General features: G+C 42.6%; 2 protein-coding genes across 4 annotated transcripts; both read left to right on the forward strand.

Annotated features, from left to right (window-relative positions):
- The first annotated feature begins 20 nt into the window (after positions 1–20).
- Positions 21–24,173, forward strand: angptl6 (angiopoietin-like 6). 2 transcript variants are annotated; one of them, XM_077009957.1, is made up of 7 exons: positions 21–305; positions 789–1,317; positions 1,655–1,792; positions 1,878–2,055; positions 6,236–6,429; positions 23,604–23,850; positions 23,959–24,173. In XM_077009957.1, the coding sequence occupies exons 2-7, from the start codon at positions 829–831 to the stop codon at positions 23,973–23,975; spliced, it is 1,263 nt and encodes a 420-aa protein (XP_076866072.1). In that variant the 5' UTR covers positions 21–305; positions 789–828; the 3' UTR covers positions 23,976–24,173. The 2 variants fall into 2 exon arrangements, with proteins under 2 accessions (XP_076866072.1, XP_076866071.1); XM_077009956.1 differs by lacking the exons at positions 23,604–23,850; positions 23,959–24,173 and adding exons at positions 6,702–6,972; positions 7,082–7,946 and having other exon boundaries at positions 31–305.
- On the forward strand, positions 8,200–12,672 carry LOC143517445 (vascular cell adhesion protein 1-like). 2 transcript variants are annotated; one of them, XM_077009959.1, is made up of 6 exons: positions 8,200–8,390; positions 10,198–10,322; positions 10,589–10,849; positions 10,949–11,278; positions 11,571–11,825; positions 12,015–12,672. In XM_077009959.1, the coding sequence occupies exons 2-6, from the start codon at positions 10,292–10,294 to the stop codon at positions 12,050–12,052; spliced, it is 915 nt and encodes a 304-aa protein (XP_076866074.1). In that variant the 5' UTR covers positions 8,200–8,390; positions 10,198–10,291; the 3' UTR covers positions 12,053–12,672. The 2 variants fall into 2 exon arrangements, with proteins under 2 accessions (XP_076866074.1, XP_076866075.1); XM_077009960.1 differs by having other exon boundaries at positions 8,200–8,332.
- Positions 24,174–24,558: the final 385 nt, after the last annotated feature.

A 24,558-nucleotide genomic window follows, 5' to 3' on the forward strand; every position in this document is an offset into this window, starting at 1 on the left:
GTGGCAGCTGTGTGATTGCTCTGCTCTGTTTGGTCAGTCCATGGTGGGGGCTTATCTGGCCGCGTTAAAACTCTGTATGTGTGTGACTCGCTACCATCTTGCTCTGTTCTCGCGAGCCTCTCCCTAGTTCAGGCAGGGCAGGGCAGGGTAGGTTCCTGTAGCTTCTCATCATCATTTAGTTCGTTGACCAGTGGAAGGCTACATGGTTCTGCAAAGGACGCTCTGCACACAAAACAGCAACTTTAACTGCGTCTCAAGACTGACGGCGTCAAAGGGCACAAGCAGAGATCTTCGGGATTATAAATGTAAGACACTATACCTGCTTTTTATCTCATACAGTCTAAATGTGTTTTCATTTTTACTATTTGTCTTGATTGTTTTTCCTGGGTGCGGTACAATGCCGTAATCAATTGAGTTCTGTTCCTGTTCACGTCAAATCATTACTTTTAAATTCAGATGGTGTTGCTGAGGCATTTTGGATGTGCTCTATGTACATTTGAATATGGAATGACAGAGAGATGGCTTGGCTTGTTTTTTTATTGTTGTTGACAATAGTTTTGCTCATGTTGACATGCTAATTAACCCAGCAATAGGCAAAGACCTCCCAGAGTTTAATGGGAACATCTGGCATGCTTCAAAGCTGCAGAGTCTGAAAGAGTGAAGCTTTGTTGTGAAAGTTTGATTTTCAACTGGCTTTAAAAAGTTTGTTATTAGGTTTTCCAAGTAGGATCCTCTTGGTGAATCTCCAATCATCTAAAGCAGCAGTATGTGTGTGTTTGTCTCTTCAGAAAAGCCTGCTGTAGAAAAGATCAAGTTGTAGATGTACTAATGGAGCCCCAGGTGACACGCGTGGTAGTTCTGCTGGTGCTGGTGGGTTTGGTGGTGTCTGGCATGGAGAGCCGAGTTGGGGATCCCGACCCCGACAGCGTGGACAGCAAGGGCGCCCCGCCTCGATCGGCACGCCCGTCCGGGCCGAAAGTGGGCCGCTGCTCCTACACCTTCATTGTACCCCAGCAGAAGCTGCAGGGGGCGCTGTGCGTGAGCCACGCCGAGACGGGCCGGGCCAACGGCTCGGAGACGGCGGCCCTGCGCGCCCAGCTCAGCCGGCAGCAGGAGCAGCTGGAGGTGCTGCGTGCGCAGCTGGGGCAGGAGGGGGCGCTGGCGAGCGAGGTGCACGCGCTGCGGAGGGAGAACGAGGCGGTGAACTCCCGCGTGAGCCAGCTGTACGCCCAACTCCTGCAGGAGGTCACGAGCAAGCAGGAGCAGGTGCAAGAGCAAAGACAACTGGAGGGCCTGTTGCTGAATGCCACCACGCAGGTACAGCGTCGGAGTTCTGCAGCGTTACCGTTTGCTTGGGATGCTCGAAGTAGCTACTGTATCTTCACCCACACTCGTGAAGGGCTGCCCTCTTCAGACACACTTTGGGCCAGCGTCCAAAAAAACGCTTGTGTTTGGACAGACCTTGAGGTTAAGGCTCTGAAATATCATTTGTAACGACAATTCAAAGGAGGTGTAGAAGGATCAGCACAATCTCATTTCCATAACGATATCAGGCCCCTACAAGCTCTTCTCCAGTATAACCAACGTTAACATTAACCCGATATTTTTTTCATGTCTTGCTGCGGCGAATCCTGATCTCTGATCTCTTGATCAGATGCTGCAGATCTCCAGCAGCTGTGGAGAGCTGGAGAAGAAGTACGAGTCCCTCGCCACTCTGGTGAACAGCCAGAGTCAGATGATGGCACGCTTAGAGAAGCAGTGTCAGTGCCGTAACGCCACCGACGTGTGGCAGGTGAGACGTGTCCGTCGCGGGGGGTTCGAATATCATTTGGCACGTTCTAATAAAGTAACGATGATGTTTGTCATAACCGTGACAGGAAGCTGCATCATCAGTGTCTAATAAGCCCGCCAGGCTGGAGAACGCCATCACCAATGTTCAGAGAGACCAGAGCGCCCCCCAGCGCCAGGAGAAAGCACAGCAGATGCAGGGGTTCACCTTGAGAGATCTGCCTACAGACGCACCGTTCGTCAGCTACCCCGTGACTAAAACTCCAGGTACAGTCAGACTCCGAGCAGGAAGCTGTTCTTCTGTGCATTATGATAACTGAAAACAACCAATGAACTCTTATTATTGCAGCTTCTGCTGTGGTTGCCATGGTAGTACTCTATGGAGTGGTGCAAATGTACACTGTATAATAACTACATTAAGCATGACGGTTAATATTTAGCACACTTCACCAGCGTGAGATTTTTAAAATTTTTGTGAACTGGATGGAGAGAAAACACTGATGTGTGGAAGAAATATGAGTATTTGCAATATCTACAGACCATTTAGCAATTAATTATAAACTTCGTATAAACTTTAATGGTAAAACTCAGTTTACATGCTGCTGTGAAACAGAACCACCGCGTTCCGCCATGTTTGAAAATGCTGGGAAGCTGGTGGGGTGGGCGTGGCTTGGTCCCAGAGGCGGTTTCAGAGCTCTGTGTCAGTCCGGAATCAGTGACCAATGGAGATTGCAGAGGAACGTCTTCATCTAAGACCCTCCCACACGTGAAATGTGTTCCAAAACTCAGAAGCAAAAAACAAAGCAGAAGCAAAGAGAGGATCCAGAAGCAAAAGACCTTACTGGGAAAATCCAAAAAAACAAAAACAATGGAACAAAAAACTTGTCAAAATGCAAACGAAAATAAGTTTCAAATAACCAATTATATTTTAAAAATATACTTTTGATATATTTTTTTCTGTTTAGCATTCTTAACAAATACTTTCTGCTCTTGATGCTAAGAATTTTGCCTGCAGATTTACTTTTGCTTCTGTGGAACTTTTGAAACAAAAATCACTCCATAGTACTCCACCTCCCATTCTCAGATAGCTCCAGTGAAATGCTAAATGTTCAAGATGCTGGTAATGCATTAAAGTGGTGCGTGCCCTAACAGAGTATTCACAGAGTATTTAGAGAGTAACAGAGCATGTAAGTGTGTCAGTGAATGTGCGTGTCAGTGAATGTGTGTCAGTGATCCTCTGTCGAGGCCCTTAGTGTCAGTGGCCTTTTGTCCGCAGGAAGTCTGAACGAAGCCAGAGCTCAGGGAGTTGTGTCCAACTTGCACGCACGCACACACACACACACACACACACACACACACACACACACTTCAGTGAACAGAGTCTAATCATCACCCTTCCCACCGTGAGGAAGTCACTGAATTACAAACCCATGACACCAACTGTGTGATGTTTGTGCTACGGTGTTGCTAGATTACAGGGTGGTAGTAGGTGGTTGCTCATTTCAGAGGCTCCACCTTCCATAAAATTGCAGCTATTGTTCATGGCAGCAGCAATAATGGAAGAAACCCTGAGACAATAACAGTAACAGGTCTTACACCATAACAGTGGTTCTCTGGCATTGGGTTCATCCTAGCGTGAGCCATTTAGGTGTGTCCCGTCTGTCGACTGGGTTTACAATAGACATGTCTGTCTTCCTCGTGTGACACTAGGATTTGTTAGATGTTTTCAAAACTGAATTTTGGGATGTTGTAGTTACAAATGTGCTCCCCTCCCCTCTGCGTGTGTGTATGCACTTGTGTGTTAAGGGAGATGTATAATTCTTGATGTCAGACACGTTTCTTGGGCACACTGTGGAAGAGACCCTCTGGACATTCCTCTGCGCTGTACAGATAAGAGGAGGCGGGGGGAGTGCGGGTGTGTATACAGTACGTGACCTCGCCTGGGATGGGATAAACACACTAGAATTCCGAGCTGCTTGGCTCCATCCACTCATTACGTCTCTTAATCATTTAACGCACGCGCAGTTTAAGGACACCACTATAGGAAACTGAATTGTAGTGACTGACCAGCCCAGGTTGGTCAGTCTCCTGGTATTTAACGCGTTATTGTAAAAATAGCTATGCATTTTTGGGGATAGAGCAAGAGGATAGTCTTAAAAATTATTATTTTTTAAACGTATATTTTAATACGTGATGTGATTGTGATTAAGCTTTAGTTTTGAAAGTTATTAGATGAAAATTATATGCAACCCTGGGGAACGGGTCCATACGTGTTTACCTTTGATCAGCAGGCAAGAAACTGTCCATTTTATGTCAATGTCCAGTTATCTCTAGAATTCATATTTCATAGCTCTCGGCTTCCGTTAAACTCCTAATTTTTCAGGTTTAATGAAATTTGTTTCCCTTTTTTAAAACTATAAATGCACATTAGAAGCAATTTCAGCTCCGATTTCCGATTGTTTAATTAAAATAATATCCTAAACAAGAAGGGAAAATAACAACAAATTTTACTCTCCTGCTGCAGACTACTGCAAACCGTCAAACCCCGCAGTACATTAAACTCAAATAACATATATTTATTTTAATATTTTAAATTTTATTTTAATGACTATGACTGACATAGGGGTGGCATGGTGGTGTAGGTGGCCTAGCCTCACAGCAAGGCGGTCTGTGTTCAATTCTCGGTCTGGGCTGCTCTGTGTAGAGTTTGCATGTTCTCCCTGTGCCTGTGTGGGTTTTCCTCCCACAGTCCAAAAGACATGCATAGTAGGGTGATTGATCACTCTGAATTGCCCATAGGTGTGAGTGTGTGTGTGTGTGTGTTGGCCATGCGGTGGACTGGCTGCCCATGGTGTACCCTGCCTTCGCCCAGAGATGTTGGGATTGGCTCCAGCCCCCCGTGACCCCGACTAGTGGGATTAAGGATAATGAATGAATGACTGACATAGAGATTGAACTTTCCCATCCGTGACAGTTTTAGGGGCCTTGAATTTTTAAAAATCATATTGCATTATACAAGTTGACAATTGTGCACATTTTCTTCTGTGTTTGAGGTCTTGTTGAATTGACTTAAAAAAACTAGATGTCCTTGCCAGTGGAGACTATCACGGCAAGATCAATAAAAGTTCCTTGATTGATGTTTATACGCCACATTTATGGAGTGAAATTACTGTCTCACGCAAAGAGCGCAAAGATAAGGTTAAATCGAGAAAGTCAGACACACTGAGCATGCAAAATCAAGAAAACCAAATAAAAACAGTGACACCTAGAGCAGAGAAACAAGAATTGTACGATTAAGTGCGCTCACTTCACTGTTTTCAGCGTGTGTTTCAGTTTTCTGCTCGCTTCATGATTACAAGTGTAAATACGTCACTGATCAAGGCTTGGTAGATTACCTGAACCATCGATTGCAACTGCAAGTGGGCATGTCACGACCCGATTTGATAAATCGTACAACAGACGCTGCACCCTTACTGCTGCCAATCTTACATGCATGAGACATGTTGAATAAATGTTTTTTAAACTATTAGACGTCATGAATAGCTAATAGCTAGTTTCAGATGTTTTGCTAATTTCGGCTAGGTTTTACGGTTGATGCATCCACCTACGATCATTAATTAGCTAGCTGTCTAATTAACTTGAGTAGCTACTAACTAGCTAATGTTATAGCTAGCGGGCTCCATACACAAACATTCACCATTTCGTTGGCTTTGGGTGGTAAAGGTTTTTATCTGTGGCACTCATGGACGTAGTTTTGATTTCATAAGTGGGGGGGACACAACCTGGGGTGGCGAACTGTTGAGCGGGGGGGGGGGGGGGGGGGGGTTGAATGAAAATTGTTGAGCGCTGTGAACAAAAATTGTTGAGCGGGGGGGGGGGGGGGGGTTTGAATGAAAATTGTTGAGCGCTGTGAACAAAAATTGTTGAGGGGGGGGGGGGGGGCTCGGAGCTGCATGATCCTAGTGCTAGATTTGTCGCTATTTGGATATTGTTTTTTTAACCGTTAAAAAGTGGGGGGGACATGACTTCGTCGCTACTTAAATATTTGGTTTTAACTGTAAAAACTGGGGGGGACCAAAACCGGCTTTTGAAAAAGTTTGAAAAAAACTACGTCCGTGGTGGCACTTTAGCTAACCATGGTGTCTTATTGTTAAAAAAATGCAATTGATGGTTCAGGTAATCATCTACCAAGCCTTGATCTGTGACGTATTTACACTTGTAAATATGTCACAGATCATGAAGCGAGCAGAAATTTTAGAAGTGAGGAAAAAACTGAAACATGCGCTGAAACCGTACCATTCTTGTTTCTTTGCTCTCGCTGTCACTGTTTTTGCTCGGTTTTCTTGATTTTGCATACTCAGTGTGTCTGATTTGCTCGATTTAACCTTATCTTTGTGCTCTCATATTTAAAGCCAGTAATCTCACCCCATATTTGCTCCCCCTACAGGGCCGTGGCGGGACTGCCAGCATGTTCTGGACTCGGGCGAAAGCACCAGTGGCATATACCTACTGCGCCCCCGCAACTCCAACCGTCTGCTGCAGGCGTGGTGTGAGCATGGCCGCGCGGAGGGCGGCTGGACCGTCATCCAGAGGAGACAGGACGGCTCCGTCAACTTCTTCAGGACGTGGGATCAATACAAGGTTGTCTTATCATACAACCCTTCTCTCAATCGCAGCATAAATTAACTTAATCTTTTTTAACCACTATGAGAGTCGATGAACCAAGAGTATAATACAGCTGTAGTACAATTATTTGTTTATCTTTTTTTCTGTGTATGGCAGTAAAAGGTTGTTTCTGTAAGAGTGATTAGAAAGCACTTTAAACAATAAATAAAGAAGTGTGAAGCTTAATCTACAGTATATTAAGGGAGACATTATGAAAACACTAATCGTCCACTACTGCTTCTCCACAGCAAGGCTTTGGGAACTTGGATGGTGAGTACTGGCTAGGTCTGGAGCACCTGTACTGGCTGACATCACAAGCCACCTACAAGCTCCAGGTGGTCCTGGAGGACTGGCAGGGCCGGCAGGTGTTCGCCGAGTACGACAGCTTCCGCCTGGAGCCAGAGAGCGACTGGTACCGCCTGCGTCTGGGCGGCTACCATGGCAATGCGGGCGACTCCCTCTCCTGGCACAGCGACAAAGCCTTCACCACTCTCGACCGTGACAAGGACGCCTACTCGGGTAGACCCCGCCTCCCCTACCCTTGCCCCTCCCCTAGCCCCGCCCCTGTCCTATCCCAGTTTTGACTCCAGTGCTCACAGTGCCTTGACTGTGTTCTCTCCACCAATAGGAAACTGCGCCCACTACCAGAAGGGAGGCTGGTGGTACCACATGTGCGCCCACTCCAACCTGAACGGGGTGTGGTACAGAGGGGGCCATTACCGAAGCCGCTACCAGGATGGGATCTACTGGGCGGAGTTTCACGGAGGATCTTACTCACTGAAAAAGGTCGCCATGATGATCAAACCCATTTAATCAGAGCAGGAGAGAAACCGGCACACTGAGACTGGCAAAGTCCCCGGGGACCAGAGACCAGAGGATGCTTAGTACTGAATTATCTGGATGGGCAAATCACCTGGCTGCATGCTATGTGGTAGTAGATGGTGATGCATGAAAGGCTTTAAGAAGATGATTCTTTTATATTGTTCAAATAGACACTGTATTGTGTTTATCTCCAAATGGACACTGACATGAAGATTGCAAAACCAGTATTGTAAAATTGATTTAATTTTTTTTTGTAAAACGCAGTGTGCTGTGTCTGGCTGTGTGGTTTGGATTTTGCTTTGAGGGTTGATGTAATACAATTGAGTATGTATTATCAATGATATTATATAGGGTTATATGGTACGTGTTGACTTATTGTCAATCCTACTGAGTGTGAGTGTGTGTGTTTAGTTTGTGGTTGTGCATATGAGACAACAGCTAAGTTATTATAAGCTATAAGTTTAACTCTTATAAAACTCTGAAGTGTATGACATTTGTACCATATTTGTATGCATTTATTACCAGTTTGTTATAAATGAATGTCAAAACTGCTCACGAGTAGAAAGGTATCAGCAGTGATGAGGTTTCAGCTGGACTACAGAGTCTGACCAACAGAGAAAAGCATCTCAGCATCTCATCTATGATGTTCATGGCCACAGAACCCTGTACACAGTAAGCATTTAATAATAAAAGAAGTGCCATAACACAGGGGTATCTGGAAATCACTGGGACATGCACATTCTTCTTGTCAAGAAATATAACAAATACAACATGCTCACTGCCCACTATAGTACAAATATTTCATTGTATGAATGTATGTACAGTCGAACACTCACACAGTCTCTGCTGTGAGGTTGCTTCCTTCATGTGGTTTGCCATATAATGCCTCCACGAACAAGATTTCCTGTTCAGTCTTCAGTTTCTCATGCTACACTCACAACAGACAATTGCTATAGACACACGGCCGGGTTGAGCATCCATGTTGAGGACCAGTTATCTCCACCCTCCTCCTCCACCTCAACACCACCAACCACCACCATCATTGCTTGTCTTCTGGGTAAGGAGAACCATGCTCCACCTGATCGTCTTGCTGCTGATTACACTCATAGATGGCGGTAAGTGTCCACCTTTGAGTTCACCGTTAATGGTCGTTAACAGCCGAAGGGTCGTTTGAACCTCCCTCCAGGGTGATTCTATGTCGCGTGCCACATAGGCGACATGGCAGGACCAGTGGCGGATGCAGCCAACAATTTTTGGACGGGCCAAAGTGTAATTGGGCTGGGCAAGCACGTTGTTGACCGGGGGGAGGGGGGGTGTTGGCGAACTTAATTTGTTGACTGGGGGGGGAGGCTCGGAGAAGGCTCTAGAAGCAGGATGAACTGTAGTGACACGAAACTGTGTAGAAGACTATGGTGAGAGACAGATTCACTGCTTGATAGAGCTCTTAACAGTAATTGATAAGCAGTGTTTACAAATGCATAAAAAAACTAATTTCACTCATTTCTTTTTAACCCTGTTGGATACTTGATAATGACTTGATTCACTCGGTGTGAAATATGTGAATACAAAACTGAAATTGTGAGCATTACAAACTCCTGGGCTTGTGTTTCTCATTGAAACAGCTAAAATTGCTAAAATACCCCCACAAATGTTCACAAAGCCAAACCCACCACACGAAACCTCCGAGAGGTGTGGCAGGTGCTACTTCCTGAGCAGTGCGTGTTACTGGCCGAGTCATGAACTCAATCGCATGTGACTTTTTCATCAGCAGAAACACATTAGTAGGGGTTGCCTGTAATTTTACCTTGTTTTCTGTATCCTGAAGTTAATCACTGATACAAAAAAGTAGGACTTTTAACAGTAATATTTATTCAGTAAAATGTTTCAGAATTGTAGTTTAAAATGGCTACCCAAAGCGTAAGCATTTCTTTTGAGACCATTGTGTGACAACACACGCACGACTCGATGTTTAGGACACAAACCAAACAGAAACAGCAGCGTAATGCATAGATGTGAACTATCCAAACAGAGAAGACTCCGTAGACGTCATAGACAATAACAGGCCTGAGAGCCGTCAGACCGGCTGGAGAACACAGACTCAGTCCTACCGGCACCTGAGTGATACTCAGAACCACAGGACCCTTATGAGTACACCAGTGTGCAAGCCAATCAGCGATGTGCTGTTACACCAGTGTGCAAGCCAATCAGCGATGTGCTGTTATACCAGTGTGCAAGCCAATCAGCGATGTGCTGTTACACCAGTGTGCAAGCCAATCAGCGATGTGCTGTTACACCAGTGTGCAAGCCAATCAGTGATGTCCTGTTATACCAGTGTGCAAGCCAATCAGCGATGTGCTGTTACACCAGTGTGCAAGCCAATCAGTGATGTCCTGTTATACCAGTGTGCAAGCAAATCAGCGATGTGCTGTTATACCAGTGTGCAAGCCAATCAGCAATGTGCTGTTATACCCAGAGCCGGAGTGGTTAATCGGGAGATTCGGGAGGATTCCCGATGGGCTGGCTCATGTCAGTCTCTAGTTTGGGCCGATTGGGAGGGAAAAATCATTTTGGGCCGGATTTGGGCATGAAACTCCCGGGCTGAAAAAGTGTCCCACTCCGGCCCTGGTTATACTAGTGTGCAAGCCAATCAGCGATGTGCTGTTATACCAGTGTGCAAGCCAATCAGCGGTTCTCATGCAAAGCTTCCTGCACAAAATGATAAAAAATGCATTTAAACTATATATGAAAGGAAGTTGTTTGTGGATCAATGATTGAGGGCGTGTGGTATGAGCTCCGATGTGACATTCAGAATGTCGCTCCTGTTCACCTCCTCACTGTGACGTGGTACAAAGGATCCACTCTGCTGACATCTGAATCATTTAATCACACCAACCCTTTAATGATCAAGTCTACCACACACAGGATCCATCCCACTTTATCTGATGATGGAGCTGATTACCGGTGTGTGGCGAAGCTCAGACAGGATCCAGCAGGATCTCAGTCTACAACTACTGTGATGTCAAATAGACTTATTCTTACAGTAGAGTGTGAGTAATCCACAGATTACATTGTCTCCTTTGCATTTGATAAAATTGTACTCTGACATCATTTCTGGTAGATCCACAAATTGGCTTATTCATTTATTATTATTTATTTATTGTTTGATTTCAAAACCACAACCAAAAGGACCAAAGGACCTTCTTCCATCAATCAAAAGCAGGTTTTAAAATGGACTGATGCAGATTCATAGATTTTCCCCATTAAGCTCTGAGCAGGTCACCTGAAGGTTAATGGTGTTCATCTCTTCTGGCAGGTAACTGTCCTGTTGTTCTTCAGCCTCCTGCCGTGGTGGTGGAATACGGAGACTCCGTCTCGGTGAACTGCTCCTATTCCCAAGACCACATTGGGTTAGGCTGGGAGGCATCTCAGGGACCTGTAGACTCAACGAAAGATGTCCAGTTCATTACCTGGAGCGTGCCCAGTCTCGTGCATTGGGACATACGGCCATTGTGCTACATCAACATAAATGAACAAGGACAGCAGGACAGAATGTATCTCCCAGTTATAATATATAGTGAGTGTCTCTCTGGTCGCCTTTAATACTTGTTATTTTCCCTGAAATACAAAGAAAAAAAACAAAAAAAAAACATAAAAATCTCACTTTTTGTAACAGAAACTCCAGACAGTGTGTCCATCAGCTTCATGAATCACACAGGCCCAGTGACGGAGGGCAGACAGTACAAACTCCAGTGTGACATTCAGAATGTTGCCCCAGTTCAGCGCCTCACTGTGAAGTGGTACAAAGGACAAACTCTACTGACAGAAACGTTCTTTAATGACTCCACCAAGACTCCAGTGGACCAGTCTGCTACACTCCAGATTTCCCCCAGCAGAGATGATGATGGAGCTGAGTACTGGTGTGAGGCAGAGCTCAGACTGGGACCAGTAGGACCTCAGCCTCCTCCTACACTGAAATCAGATCCTCTCAAGTTTACAGTGTACTGTGAGTCTTCTTCCGAATGTTCCTTCTTCTACACATATATCTTATGTATACATCACAACACTGGGTTGATCATCATATTTTGTAATGTAGGCTACAAATAGACAGTAATACATAAAAAAATATTTTTTTAATTCTAATTCTAAATTGTGCTTCTAACTATTTCATCTTTACTTGTATTTTTCTGTGCACACTGACTTTTAAATTATCTGTGATCCGATTCTAAGTAATTATAATAAGTTAAATCCACAACCGCAAATTGTGACATGTATAACAATAAAAATATTCTCCACAGACGCGCCAGAAATCGTGTCAGACATTGTGAACTTAGTGGACGTATCGATATTGAGGGACTTGTCACTGACCTGCAGTGCTAACGGGAATCCGGAACCTCACGTGGAGTGGAGGTTTAAAAATCAAACTATAGCCGCTGGGAGGCGACATAGTACACTAAAGATTTCTCGAGTCACGTCTGCTCATGCTGGCCTGTATACTTGCACTGCTACGAACCCAATTCAGAGCCAGACTTGGGAAGTCGTGGTGAAAGAAGGTAGGCTATTTGAATTTAGACTATAAAATATGTTTCCTTTGGTAATCTCATGTAGTCATTACAAATGACCTAAATGTTTATGAAATCAAATATTTATGAATATTCAAAAGACAGTAAGAGAATTAACCTCTGCTTCCTACACTTATTTAAATTATTTCTAATTATCTTTATTCTTTTCTATCTTTTTAGATTACAGTATCCTACAGATATGTATACCATTATTTTGATTATATGTTTTATACGTATAAGTGTATTTGTCCTGTGGCTACGGAAGAAAAAACGAACTGGACGCAGCACAAACACTAATAAATTATAAACAACAAACTGTTACATACTGAAATGCAGTGTTGTATAAAGTATTAGACACCCATACTTGAGTAAAAGTACAAGTACCCTATCAAAAAATTGACTTGAGTAGAAGTTGAAGTGTTCTTTAAAAACTTTACTTAAGTAGAAGTACAGAATTATTCAGCATTTTTTGTACTTAAGTATTGCAATTAGTTTATTCTAAAATGTATTATTCAAGTACTGAAAGTAAAAAGTACAAGTATTGTGTTTTGAATTAATTAAAGAAAGCCGTCAAAGTTTGATTTTCAATTGTTTTTATATATCACTTACAAATCAAAGATGTCAAAGACCACAAATACAAGTGTAAATGACCAGGATCATCACAGAGTTTAAATTAATTTAATTTGGGCTTTGTGTGTTGATGTATTTATATTCTGTGGATGTTTGTGTGTGTGTTTTGTATTTGTATAATTAAATTTGTCCTGCTGAGAATACCATGGATTGCACAAGGCGGAGCACCTATAAAGGTAGAGAAGTCACAGGTGGGCGTAATAATAATAATAATAATAATAATACATTTTATTTCAAGCGCCTTTCAGGACACCCAAGGACACTTTCCAAGAAATTAGAAAACATGCAGCACATACAGTACCAAAACAACACATACCTAAACAAAAAACAGACAAAGAGGTTATTGGGAGTAAGCGATGTTGAACAGGTGAGTTTTAAGTTGTGTTTTGAAAAGAGGGAGTGAATCTATATTGCGGATGTCTGGCGGGAGAGCGTTCCAGAGTTTGGGAGCAGAGCGACTGAAAGCTCTGTACCCCATAGTACTTAAACGAGCAGGTGGCCAGATAGATGAGTGGAGGAGGAGGATCTGAGGGAGCGGGAGGAAGATGTGATAGTGAGGAGGTTTGAGAGATATGGTGGAGCCAGATTGTGGAGTACCTTGAATGTATATAAGAGGATTTTAAAATGTATTCTGAATCTAACCGGTAGCCAGTGGAGTTGTTTGAGGATAGGTGAGATGTGGTGAGATGATGGCGTCCTAAAGATAATACGAGCGGCTGCATTCTGAACCAGTTGAAGTTTATTGAGGGACTTTTGAGGAAGGCCATAAAGGAGAGAGTTGCAATAATCAATACGGGAGGTAACGAGGCTGTGAACAAGAATAGAGGCAGTGTGTGGGGTGAGGGAGGGACGTAGACGATTGATGTTGCGGAGATGAAAGTACGCAGCCCGGGTTATATTGCTAATGTGGGAGTGAAATGAAAGAGTGCTGTCTAAGATGACACCCAGACTCTTAACCTGTGGTGAGGGGGAGACTATGGAGCTGTCAATCAGGATAGAGGAACTGTGAACTTTGGATAGTGTGCATTTTGTACCGCAGAGCAATATTTCTGTTTCATCAGAGTTTAGTTTAAGGAAATTAGAGGAGAACCAGGTTTTTATTTCAGGCAGACAATTGGAGAGGGATGAGGGAGGGAATGGAGAGTTAGGATTACTGGCTATGTAGAGCTGGGTGTCATCCGCATAGCAGTGGAAATCAATGTTAAATGTGCGAAATATATTTCCAAGGGGTAGCAGATAGATGATGAAAAGGAGGGGCCCCAGGACAGACCCCTGGGGCACACCAGAAGAAACCGGAGAGGACTGAGACCTGAAGGATTTAAGTTGTATGAACTGTGTGCGGCCAGAGAGATAAGAGTGAAACCAGTTGAGTGCGATATGGTTAATGCCTATGGAAGATAATCTATTTAAAAGGATGGTGTGGGAAATGGTGTCAAAAGCTGCAGTCAGATCAAGGAGAATCAATATGGAGAAAGAATTAGAGTCAATATGGAGAAAGAACTAATCGCACTTATTAGTTTTTTATTTGTAAAAAATGTTTTGATTCATGTATAATTTTCCTTCCACTTCACAATTGTATACCACTTTGTGTTGGTCTTTCACATTAAATTCCAGTGAAATATATTTATGTTTGTGGTTGTAATGTGACAAAATATGGAAAAGTTCAAGGGGTATGAATACTTTTGCAACCCACTGTAAGTTGTCAATGCAACAGGGATGTTTTTAATGAATTCCCTCAACATCGTAATCACGTATGAAGCTGTGATCACGTAGAACAGACTCAAATAATACACAAACACAGGGGTAAGGCATTAACACAACAATACTACACAGACAGGGCGGGGGATACTCATAAATGTACACATACACAAACTGATAAGGGGGGACCTAAACTACATAACCCACATAATTACACACACATCCATCATAACACAACGTAACCACAACATCACGTAGAGTAATACCGGAGTCGCAGGGGCTCATGGGTACGTAGCGCCGTCCCCCATTGGACTGACGCTACAATATTGTCAATTTATGTTTCTATGAATAAATAAGAGCTGGCCGCGCTATAGTGACGGATAAAGCCCCGGTGATCACCAGTGGCAGAGTAGCCCTGGTAAATGCTAGATCGCTAGCTAACAAGACGTTTATTCTAAAGGATTTCTTCACGACGCATGAGCTGGACTTTCTTTGCATTACAGAAACCTGGATGTCCGTAGGTGAGTCCAGTGTCATGTGTGAACTGGTACCACCAGAGTGTGTGTTTTTTAACTCTCCTCGTACAACTGGTCGCGGGGGTGGCATAGCAACGATTTACAAAAATAAGTTTAATTGTAAACAGCTTACCCCAGTGCCGCTTTATTCCAGCTTTGAACTGAACATGTTTGAGCTTGGCACCACTTGTCAAATGCTATGCACTGTTATCTACAGACCGCCGAAATATAACAAAGACTTTATTGGACAACTGAGCGACTTTTTGACGGAGATACTGCCGAAGTATGATTACCTTTTAATTCTTGGTGATTTTAATATCCATGTTTGCTGCCCGGATAAGCCTATGTCTAAAGACTTCTTAACCCTCATTGACTCTTTTAACCTTGTGCAGTGTGTAACTGGTCCCACTCAGGAACGGGGGCACACACTTGACTTGGTTTTAACACATGGGTTTTCTGTTTCCAATCTAGAGATTTGTACTGCTACGTTTTCAGACCACATGCCTGTTATTTTTGACGTTTTATTGCCTTGTCATATGGATAAACAGTGTGTTACTGTGCAACAATGTCGCGTTATAAATTCGTCCACTGTTGCAAATTTCTCCGGTCTTCTCTACCTTTACATCAGATGCTCCTTGTGGTGCTACTGATGTAGAGGCTCTGATGACTAGCTTTAATTTTAAGTGTCAGTCTATATTGGATACCGTGGCTCCTGTTAAAATAAGACACTCCAAACCAAGTACTGAACCATGGCTGAATGATGACACTCGTGCTGCTAGACGGGAGTGTAGAAAAGCTGAGCGAAAGTGGAAAAATGACAAACTTGTAGTTTCCCTTCAGATATTAAAAGGCAAATGGCGTCTTTATCAGAAGACAGTGAAAGCTGCAAAATCTAAGTATTTCTCTGATATTATTCTGGCAAATAAAAACAAACCTCGTGTATTGTTTGAAACACTGAATAAGGTTCTTAATGCTCCATATGCAGCCTGTCCGGAAGCTTCTGTTGAATTGTGTGAGAGGTTCCTGCATGTCTTTGTTGGTAAGATCGAGAGCATTAGGGCCCTTATTGGTCCACCTTTGTCTGACCTACCTGTAGCTGCCACATTCTCTGCTGTTCTTGATAACTTTGAGCCTGTCAGTTTAAAGTTATTGGAACAAATTATTGGTCACATGAAGCCCTCTGGCTCACCTAATGACCCACCTCGTTTGTTTAAAGAACTTTTTCCAATTTTAGCCCCTGATGTCCTTAATATTATAAACAGCAGCTTGGCAAATGGTGTTGTACCTGATAGTTTTAAACATGCTGTGGTACAACCACTTATCAAGAAGTCTGGACTGGACACCTCTGTCCTCTCTAATTTCAGGCCTATTTCTAAACTTCTGTTCATTTCTAAGATTTTAGAAAAGGTTGTTCATCAGCAGCTAACCGTGTTCTTAGATGAGCACAAAATTCTTGAACAATTCCAGTCTGGTTTTAAATCTCTGCATAGCACGGAAACTGCACTACTGAGAGTTTTTAATGATGTCCTTTTAGCCATTGATAAGGGTCAAGGGGTCATAGTTATTTTGCTGGATTTAACCGCAGCTTTCGATACAGTGGACCATAAAATTCTATTATCTCGTCTTTATAACTGTGTGGGTATCCAGGGCCTTGCCCTAGAGTGGTTTAAGTCCTACCTGACACGTAGAAGCTTTTGTGTTCGTCTGGGGGCCACTGAGTCTTCCATAGCCCCTCTCACATGTGGAGTGGCCCAGGGTTCTATTCTTGGGCCTCTTCTTTTCTCATTGTATCTGCTCCCTCTTGGCTCCATATTAAGAAGGCATGGTGTCTCTTTTCATTTTTATGCAGATGATTCACAAATTTATATGCCACTAAAGCGACAGGATACCCACTCTTTGGAAGGACTTTTACAATGTGTTGAGGAAATTAGGGCGTGGATGACTAATAATTTTTTACATTTTAATGAAAAGAAGACTGAGGTAATAGTGTTTGGCCCAAATGACACTGGAGTTAATGACTGTGATCTAGGTGCCTTGACACAATATGTTAAACCTACTGTGACAAACCTTGGTGTGAAGTTCGACAGTAATCTGAGGTTTGACTCGCAGATTAGTACTGTTGTTAAAGCAAGCTTTTTTCAAATTAGACAGTTGGCCAAAATTAAATCAGTCCTCCCTCGTCACCATTTTGAGATTTTAATTCATGCTTTTATTACTAATCGCTTGGACTACTGTAATGCGCTTTACTTTGGTCTTGACCAGAAGTCCATTGCCAGACTCCAGCTTGTGCAAAATGCTGCTGCACGGCTGTTAACAAATACAAAAAAACGAGAGCACATCACCCCAATTTTAAAATCATTGCATTGGCTTCCGGTCCTTTTTCGAATTCAGTTTAAAATTCTTTTATTTGTTTTTAAATCTCTTCATGGTCTCGCCCCCCAGTATCTGTCCGACCTATTACAACACTATAGCCCAGCATGCTCGCTTAGGTCAACAGATCAGTGCCTCCTTACTGTTCCGAGGACACTGAGAAAGTGCAGAGGTGATCGCTCCTTTTCAGCTGCGGGTCCAAAATTGTGGAATGACCTTCCTTTGCACATTAGGCAGATTGAGTCACTCGCCGTTTTTAAATCTCATTTAAAAACACATCTTTTTTCATTGGCTTTTGATTTAATTTGATTTTCTTAGTGCTTTATTTGTTTCTATAGCTTTGGGTTGTGTTGTGTGTTTTCTTCCTAAATTTGGTGTTTTTATTTAAACACAAAATTTAAATTTTATATTTGTGCTGTTTTATGTTTCTTATTCTTTCAGTATGTGTACAGCACTTTGGTATACATTTGTTGTTTTAAAGTGCTATATAAATAAAATGGATTGGATTGGATTGGACTTTAATTATCCATCACAGCAAATGCCACGGCATTATCTACGTCCAAAGACACAATGGCTCAAGGGTGTTAATTATAAAAATAAAAAAAAACACACTGGCTATACCGAAGTTCACCTCTGACCACATGACTTTGCAGTATTACAGCAGTATTATGTCTAAATTAGGGGTGGGACGCGATTAAAAAAATTAATCGAATTAATCGGAAGCTTTGTAATTAATTAATCGAAATTAATCGCATTTTAATCGCATTTCAGTATTTAACATGATAAATATTAATTTAAGTTTGAATGATGAATGAATCAATGAACATAATCAAACTTCAACATCTTGTTTATTTTTCCACCAGTCTACTACACAGACCAATATATGAGTGCAGAAAACAGTTCAGAACATTGGAAATTCTGACCAAAAATGTTGTTTAATTTTGGGAGTTTTGCTCAGGATATTGGAAGAATTGAAGTAAATCAGAAGATGTTTTTTAATACCATTTTAGATGGTATACTTTTCCTAAATTTCCCAGGCCTCTGCCACAGGCATCTCCATAGTGCCTAGAAGTGGTCTTCTGCATGCTCAAAGCAAATGACTGGATCTTCATCATCTATAGATTCATCATCTATAATATGAGCTGTCACACCAAGATAATTCTTGTTGCTAACAGAGGTCCAGTGATCCCCAGTCAGAGCCACATTTGTGGCGCTCTTCACAATAACCTGTTTTACTTCCCTTTCACAATAACCTGTTTTTTCCCCTCGTTCTTACGTACGAGGTTAAGAAGTACTTGGTGCTAAGAACGTTTTGGGGAAACTCACCCCTGGACGGTAGTTCGTAACTTGCATCAGTTGACGCAATGTGCAGCGCTTCTTGTAAGCCTTTATCTTCGACCACAGAGAGCGAACAACACAAATAATGTGACGCGTCATGTATAAACGCGTGCGGAGTCGCGCGCTACGGTCACTCGCGAAAGTTTAATCCAGTCTTAATGGTCCAATGAAGGTACTTTAAAAACCAGGACATTTCCTCACTTTAAAAAAAACCCGGGACGACCGGGACAGGATGTGAAATGCGGACCTTTAGGTCACCCTATCGTACTAGGAATACATTTAGCAGCTAAGTTACCATTACTGACCTGCGCGTTAAGCTGGGCGTACACTGTGCGATTTTTGGCCCATTTTCAGCCGATTTTTCACTCGTTTCGGCTCAATCGCGTGTCGTGCATCGTATAGTTTACACAGGTAAACGAGGAGCGATTCACACCTCACGACCAACTCCCGATCAGAAATCGCAGCGTCGCAAGAATATCAAACATGATTGAAATTCAAATCGCTCCTCGTGAGAGTATCGCACTGTTGAAGCAGCTCCACGAGCCGACTCTCCTGCGATTTAGTCGTACAGTTTGAGCTGGAGCTGAGTACACGATTTAAAATATCGTACAGTGTGCGCCCAGCTTTAGCTGCAACATGTTTTGCGTTGAGGTGGTAACGAAGGGTGGAAGTGCTCCTGTGATAAGCGAACTCCTTCCTACATAAAGTGTAAATAACACTATTTTTGTTTGAACTTCCATCTGGAAGTTTCTTATATTTAAATTTCCCATCCACCAGCGTAGCCTCTTCAGTCATCTGCATCATGCTCATCTTATCGTGCGTCCATATAATCTGTACGCCTGGAACTCGTGCACTGAGAAACATTCCACGATGCAAAAGTGTATCGTGCGTTAAAATGCGTTAATTTTTTTAGTGCGTTAATTTTCCTGTAATTAATTAATCGAAATTAACGCGTTAAAGTCCCACCACTAGTCTAAATATCTAGTTAGGACAAAACTAGAGTGCTCAATGAACTAAGTTATAATCACTGTAACTCCCGAATATGATCTGTGGCGTCTTTATGCATGTGCAAATGAGGGGAGTCGAAATTCGGCACAACACATGTTGGTTTGAAAAAATATCTCTGTCGTGCCTGCTGCTTGCATGTGCTAAATGAAAATGAGCACTTTCTTCTTTGATTTACAACTTTGACCTACCACCTGATTAACTTTCTGTTCCGCCCCTGAAGGGTGAAGAAAAATCTACAGAAAAGCCGCACCTCAGTATAAGCTGCATTGTTCAAAGCGTGAGGGGAAAAGTAGCGGAAAGTATGTTATTAAGGGACACCTTGGGAGCTGGAAGTGGTGCTCGCACGAGAGAGAGGAAGAAGTGTGTGTAGTTGCTACTACCAGTTATCCTGTCCTGAGCTGTTCAGCTGGAAATAAAGAGAATTCTACTTTACTTTTAACCTGACTATTTTTCTTCCCACCCCTCGGAAAAGAGACCTGGAATAATAGTGTCATTCAAATTATAGGGTTACACAAGCATGGCAAATGGTATTAGACAGCAATACTAGAATATGATCGATAAAGGCACTTGATGAAAATTTGAATCTAATGTCATTATGATGTTTCTTTGCTTAGAAAAATAATGATAATTATTAGAATAATACTTGTCACTAGCTAGTTTGTGCCATCATAGATGGAATTATCCGTAATTGTTCAGCATCCGATTCTTTTCTTTTTGCAGCGAAAAATAAGCTGAGTCATGATTCTTGTTCCATCCCCCACTGCCCCGCCCACCACCACACCGCTCCACCCACTTCCCCGTACAAGTGCACAAATCTGTTTTGCAACATGTACACCGAGATATGTGTTGCAAAAGTCGAGCAGAGCAGATTTGAAGTTGTGCGGTGTAATTTTTTAACATTCACGCTCAGATTTTTATTCTACAAGTTCTCAAATTAAAACTATAAGTGCAACTTTTAGTTTACAGGTTCTCAAATTAAAACTATAAGTACAACTTTTAGTTTACAGGTTCTCAAATTAAAAATACACATACAGATTTTGTTTTACAAGTTCTCAAATCAGGTCCTTTACGCTCTCAAGTTTTGCTACAGATTTACCTCCATATAGAACAGGGGTCGGCAACCTATAGCACGCGTGCCACCGTTGGCACGCTGAGGCATAATCACTGGCACGCGACATGCTGGACGGGTGATCGTAGCGCGCAACTCCGCACACCTCTATGGCAGATCTATGGAATGCCGTTTGGGTCAATACGCCTAGAATGACGTCCGTGTTAACACGTCAAATTTGGACGTCTTAAGACGTTTAGATGTTTAGGACTTACATACTATTGGTGGCCGCCAATATACCCACCCCTTGTTGTAGGGATTATGTTTTAATCACATGGGCTCTACATTGTGGTGACATGGCCTCTACTTTGTGGTTACATGGGCTTAACTTTGTGGTTACATGGGCCTTACGTGGGCTGTTTCTGGGGCTACGTATCTATCACGTGCCTTAGACGCGGTTGTGAAGGTGTGTTTGGAATAGTCCATGTGGGTTAGCGATGGGCAAAACAGTTCTTTTAGATGAACCGAATCATTAGAATCAGTTCACTAAAAAGATTCGTTCAAAAGATTCATTCACCGAATCATTCAGTGGCGAGTGTAAATTGTTGGGGGGGGGAATGTATGGGGCTTTTTTAGTGTCACCAGAACCTGAAACTGAAATCATTATTACTTCAAAAAACAGTCTGTAAAATTCATTCAGGTATGCAAAAATTCAAGCTAAAATTCAGGTTCAGGTCGAAATTCAGGTTCAGGTTAAAATTCGGGTCGGGAATGCATCCGGGAATAATTAAAGAAAGCCATCTTTGATTACCAATTGTTTTTATATATGACTTACAAATCATAGATGTCAAAGACCAAAAATACAAGTGTTCTGTATGTACAAACAAGTAGCAACTTAAAAAACTGGGCTTAACACTTCGTACACAAAAAATAGATAACCTATGTCCCGCTACGTCGTAGGTTTGACGCAGAAGTACAAGTTCGCCTTAATTTAGCTGAGAAAACGAGGTGTATTTTGGATGTAAAATCTATCCATCTAATTCTAAGGGTGAGCCTACTGCCCTGCGTTTACCCTCAATAAATGCCCTTACCCTATAAAAACACTACACTATAAAAATGGGCACATGACTAGTCAGCATGAAAAGAGACACGGCTTACTGTTGCTAAAAACACAACTCAGCGTGACATCGCCTTTATGATTGCCAGCTAATGTTAAGTGAATACTGCAGCACGTCATGAACATAATTAAGTTAGTTAGCTACGATATCTAACCTAACTAGTGCTTACTGACAGCTAAAGCTGGTGTGTCTTCTGTGCGTTATATTTATAACTTACATTGATGTGTTTCTTCAAGTTCGAAGGTGAATTTTTGAAGGCCAATATTTCACCCTCTTTAGGGAGGCAGAGATAGGAATTTACTTTCACTCCAGCAAACGCAAACACTGTCTCTAGGTAGGGTGCTGCTGTTACCAAACACGGTACCATCTCTTTAATGAGATAAAAAGTGAATTATTTGGAATAATTTCGAGTATATGTGTATTTGTATAAATATGTAAATTAAGCTGAAGATGCTGGAAAATACTGAAAATGGACCTTCAAAGTTCCATACATGTGCGTGAATTTCACCTTGTAACTTCGCACGCACAAAAATCGAAAGGTGCACGACTTCGCGACGCGACCGCGCGTGGCCAACGCGCATGGGCAGAGCCACCGAGATTGCATCATTTTTGCCGCGTGGACCCTTGCGCCAGTCACGATGTGTCAAGTGAACCTAGATTACAAAGCTCAAGTGTTCAGTGAAGGCAGTAGCAGAGTAAACGAGACACGACCGGAGCATGCGCAGTTTTCTCATAAGACTGCCTGATTGCTTGACCGGTGACCATTGATCTATATTAATATAGATCAATGCCAGTGACAGCGCCAGCTAACATGTTTAAAATTGTAACGAATAACTATACAGCACGTAAAATATTTATCGGAGTAAAAGTATTAAACTGATGGAAAATATGTAGTAAAGTAAAAGTGTAGTAGTTGAAAAAAATAAGACTCCAGTAAAGTACAGATACAGCATTTAGTACTTAAGAACAGTAGTGAAGTAGTTCTATTTCGTTACTATACAACTCTGCATATTTATAGAGCCATTAGCACAGGCATTTAGGCAAAACCAGGACATTAGAGGGATCGAGGTAAAAGGTGATGAACACAAGATAGGACTGTTTGCAGATGATGTGGTGGCTATCTGGAGCAACCTAATGTCTTTTCCTGCACTGATGAATCAACTGGAGGAATATGGATATTATTCAGTGTACAAACTTAATGTCGACAAAACACAGATATTGGCCATGAACTACGCCCCAACATCGGAGTTAAAAGATAAATATAAAATTAAATGGAATTCAGAAACAATTAAATATCTGGGAGTGAATATTCCAAAGGGAGTGGAAAAACTGTATACAGCAAACTATATTCAGATTAATAAAGAACTCAGACGAGACATAGCTACAGTAGGGAGAGTGTTCTTTTCTTGATATGCTTCATTTTTCCGTCTGTGAACATAGAGCTGATGTGCCTTGCCAAAAAGTTCAATTTTTGTCTCATCTGTCCATAGGACATTCTTCCAGAAGCTTTGTGGCTTGTCAACATGAAGTTTGGCAAATTCCAGTCTGGCTTTTTTATGTTTTGTTGTCAACAATGGTGTCCTCCATGGTTGTCTCCCATGAAGTCCACTTTGGCTCAAACATCGACAAATAGTTTGACGGATTGTGGGTTTTTCTGTCATTACCAACAATTTTGTTCACGTGTGTAGCTAGCAGGCTCTATAAACAAACATTCACCGTTTCGTTGGCTTTGGGTGGTAAAGGATTTTATCTGTGGCTCTTTAGCTAACCATGGCGTCTTATTGTTAAGAAAATGTTGAAGCAGGTTCGGGAACCTAGGATGGTTCATCGACCGCTAGGAGAGTCGATGAACCAACAGTATAATACAGCTGTAGTACAATTATTAGTTTATCTTTCAGTTCTGCGTATGGCTGTAAAAGTTTGTTTTTGTAGGAGTGATTAGAAAGCACCTTAAACAATAAATAAAGAAGTGTGAAGCTTAATCTACAGTATATTAAGGGAAACATTATGAAAACACTAATCGTCCACTACTGCTTCTCCACAGCAAGGCTTTGGGAACTTGGATGGTGAGTACTGGCTGACGTCACAAGCCACCTACAAGCTCCAGGTGGTCCTGGAGGACTGGCAGGGCCGGCAGGTGTTCGCCGAGTACGACAGCTTCCGCCTGGAGCCAGAGAGCGACTGGTACCGCCTGCGTCTGGGCGGCTACCATGGCAATGCGGGCGACTCCCTCTCCTGGCACAGCGACAAAGCCTTCACCACTCTCGACCGTGACAAGGACGCCTACTCGGGTAGGCCCCGCCTCTGTTCCCTTGCCCCTCCCATAGCCCCACCCCTGTCCCATCCCAGTTTTGACTCCAGTGCTCGCAGTGCCTTGACTGTGTTCTCTCCACCAATAGGAAACTGCGCCCACTAACAGAAGGGAGGCTGGTGGTACCACATGTGCGCCCACTCCAACCTGAACGGGGTGTGGTACAGAGGGGGCCATTACCGAAGCCGCTACCAGGATGGGATCTACTGGGTGGAGTTTCACGGAGGATCTTACTCACTGAAAAAGGTCGCCATGATGATCAAACCCATTTAATCAGAGCAGGAGAGAAATCGGCACACTGAGACTGGGTAAGTCCCCGGGGACCAGAGACCAGAGGATGCTTAGTGCTGAATTACCTGGATGGGCAGATCACCTGGATGCATGCTATGTGGTAGTAGATGGTGATGCATGAAAGGCTTTAAGAAGATGATTCTTTTTATTGTTCAAATAGACACTGACATAAAGATTGCAAAACCAGTATTGTAAAACTGATTTAATTTTTTTGTAACACGCAGTGTGTTGTATCTGGCTGTGTGGTTTGGATTTTGCTTTGAGGGTTGATGTACTACAATTGAGTATGTATTATCAATGTTATTATATAGGGTTATATGGTATGTGTTGACTTATTGTCAATCCTACTGAGTGAGTGTGTGTGTGTTTAGTTTGTGGTTGTGTATAAGTTATTGTA

The sequence above is a fragment of the Brachyhypopomus gauderio genome, chromosome 6 (genome assembly GCF_052324685.1).
Source record: "Brachyhypopomus gauderio isolate BG-103 chromosome 6, BGAUD_0.2, whole genome shotgun sequence".
NCBI classification, from domain to species: Eukaryota; Metazoa; Chordata; class Actinopteri; order Gymnotiformes; family Hypopomidae; genus Brachyhypopomus; species Brachyhypopomus gauderio.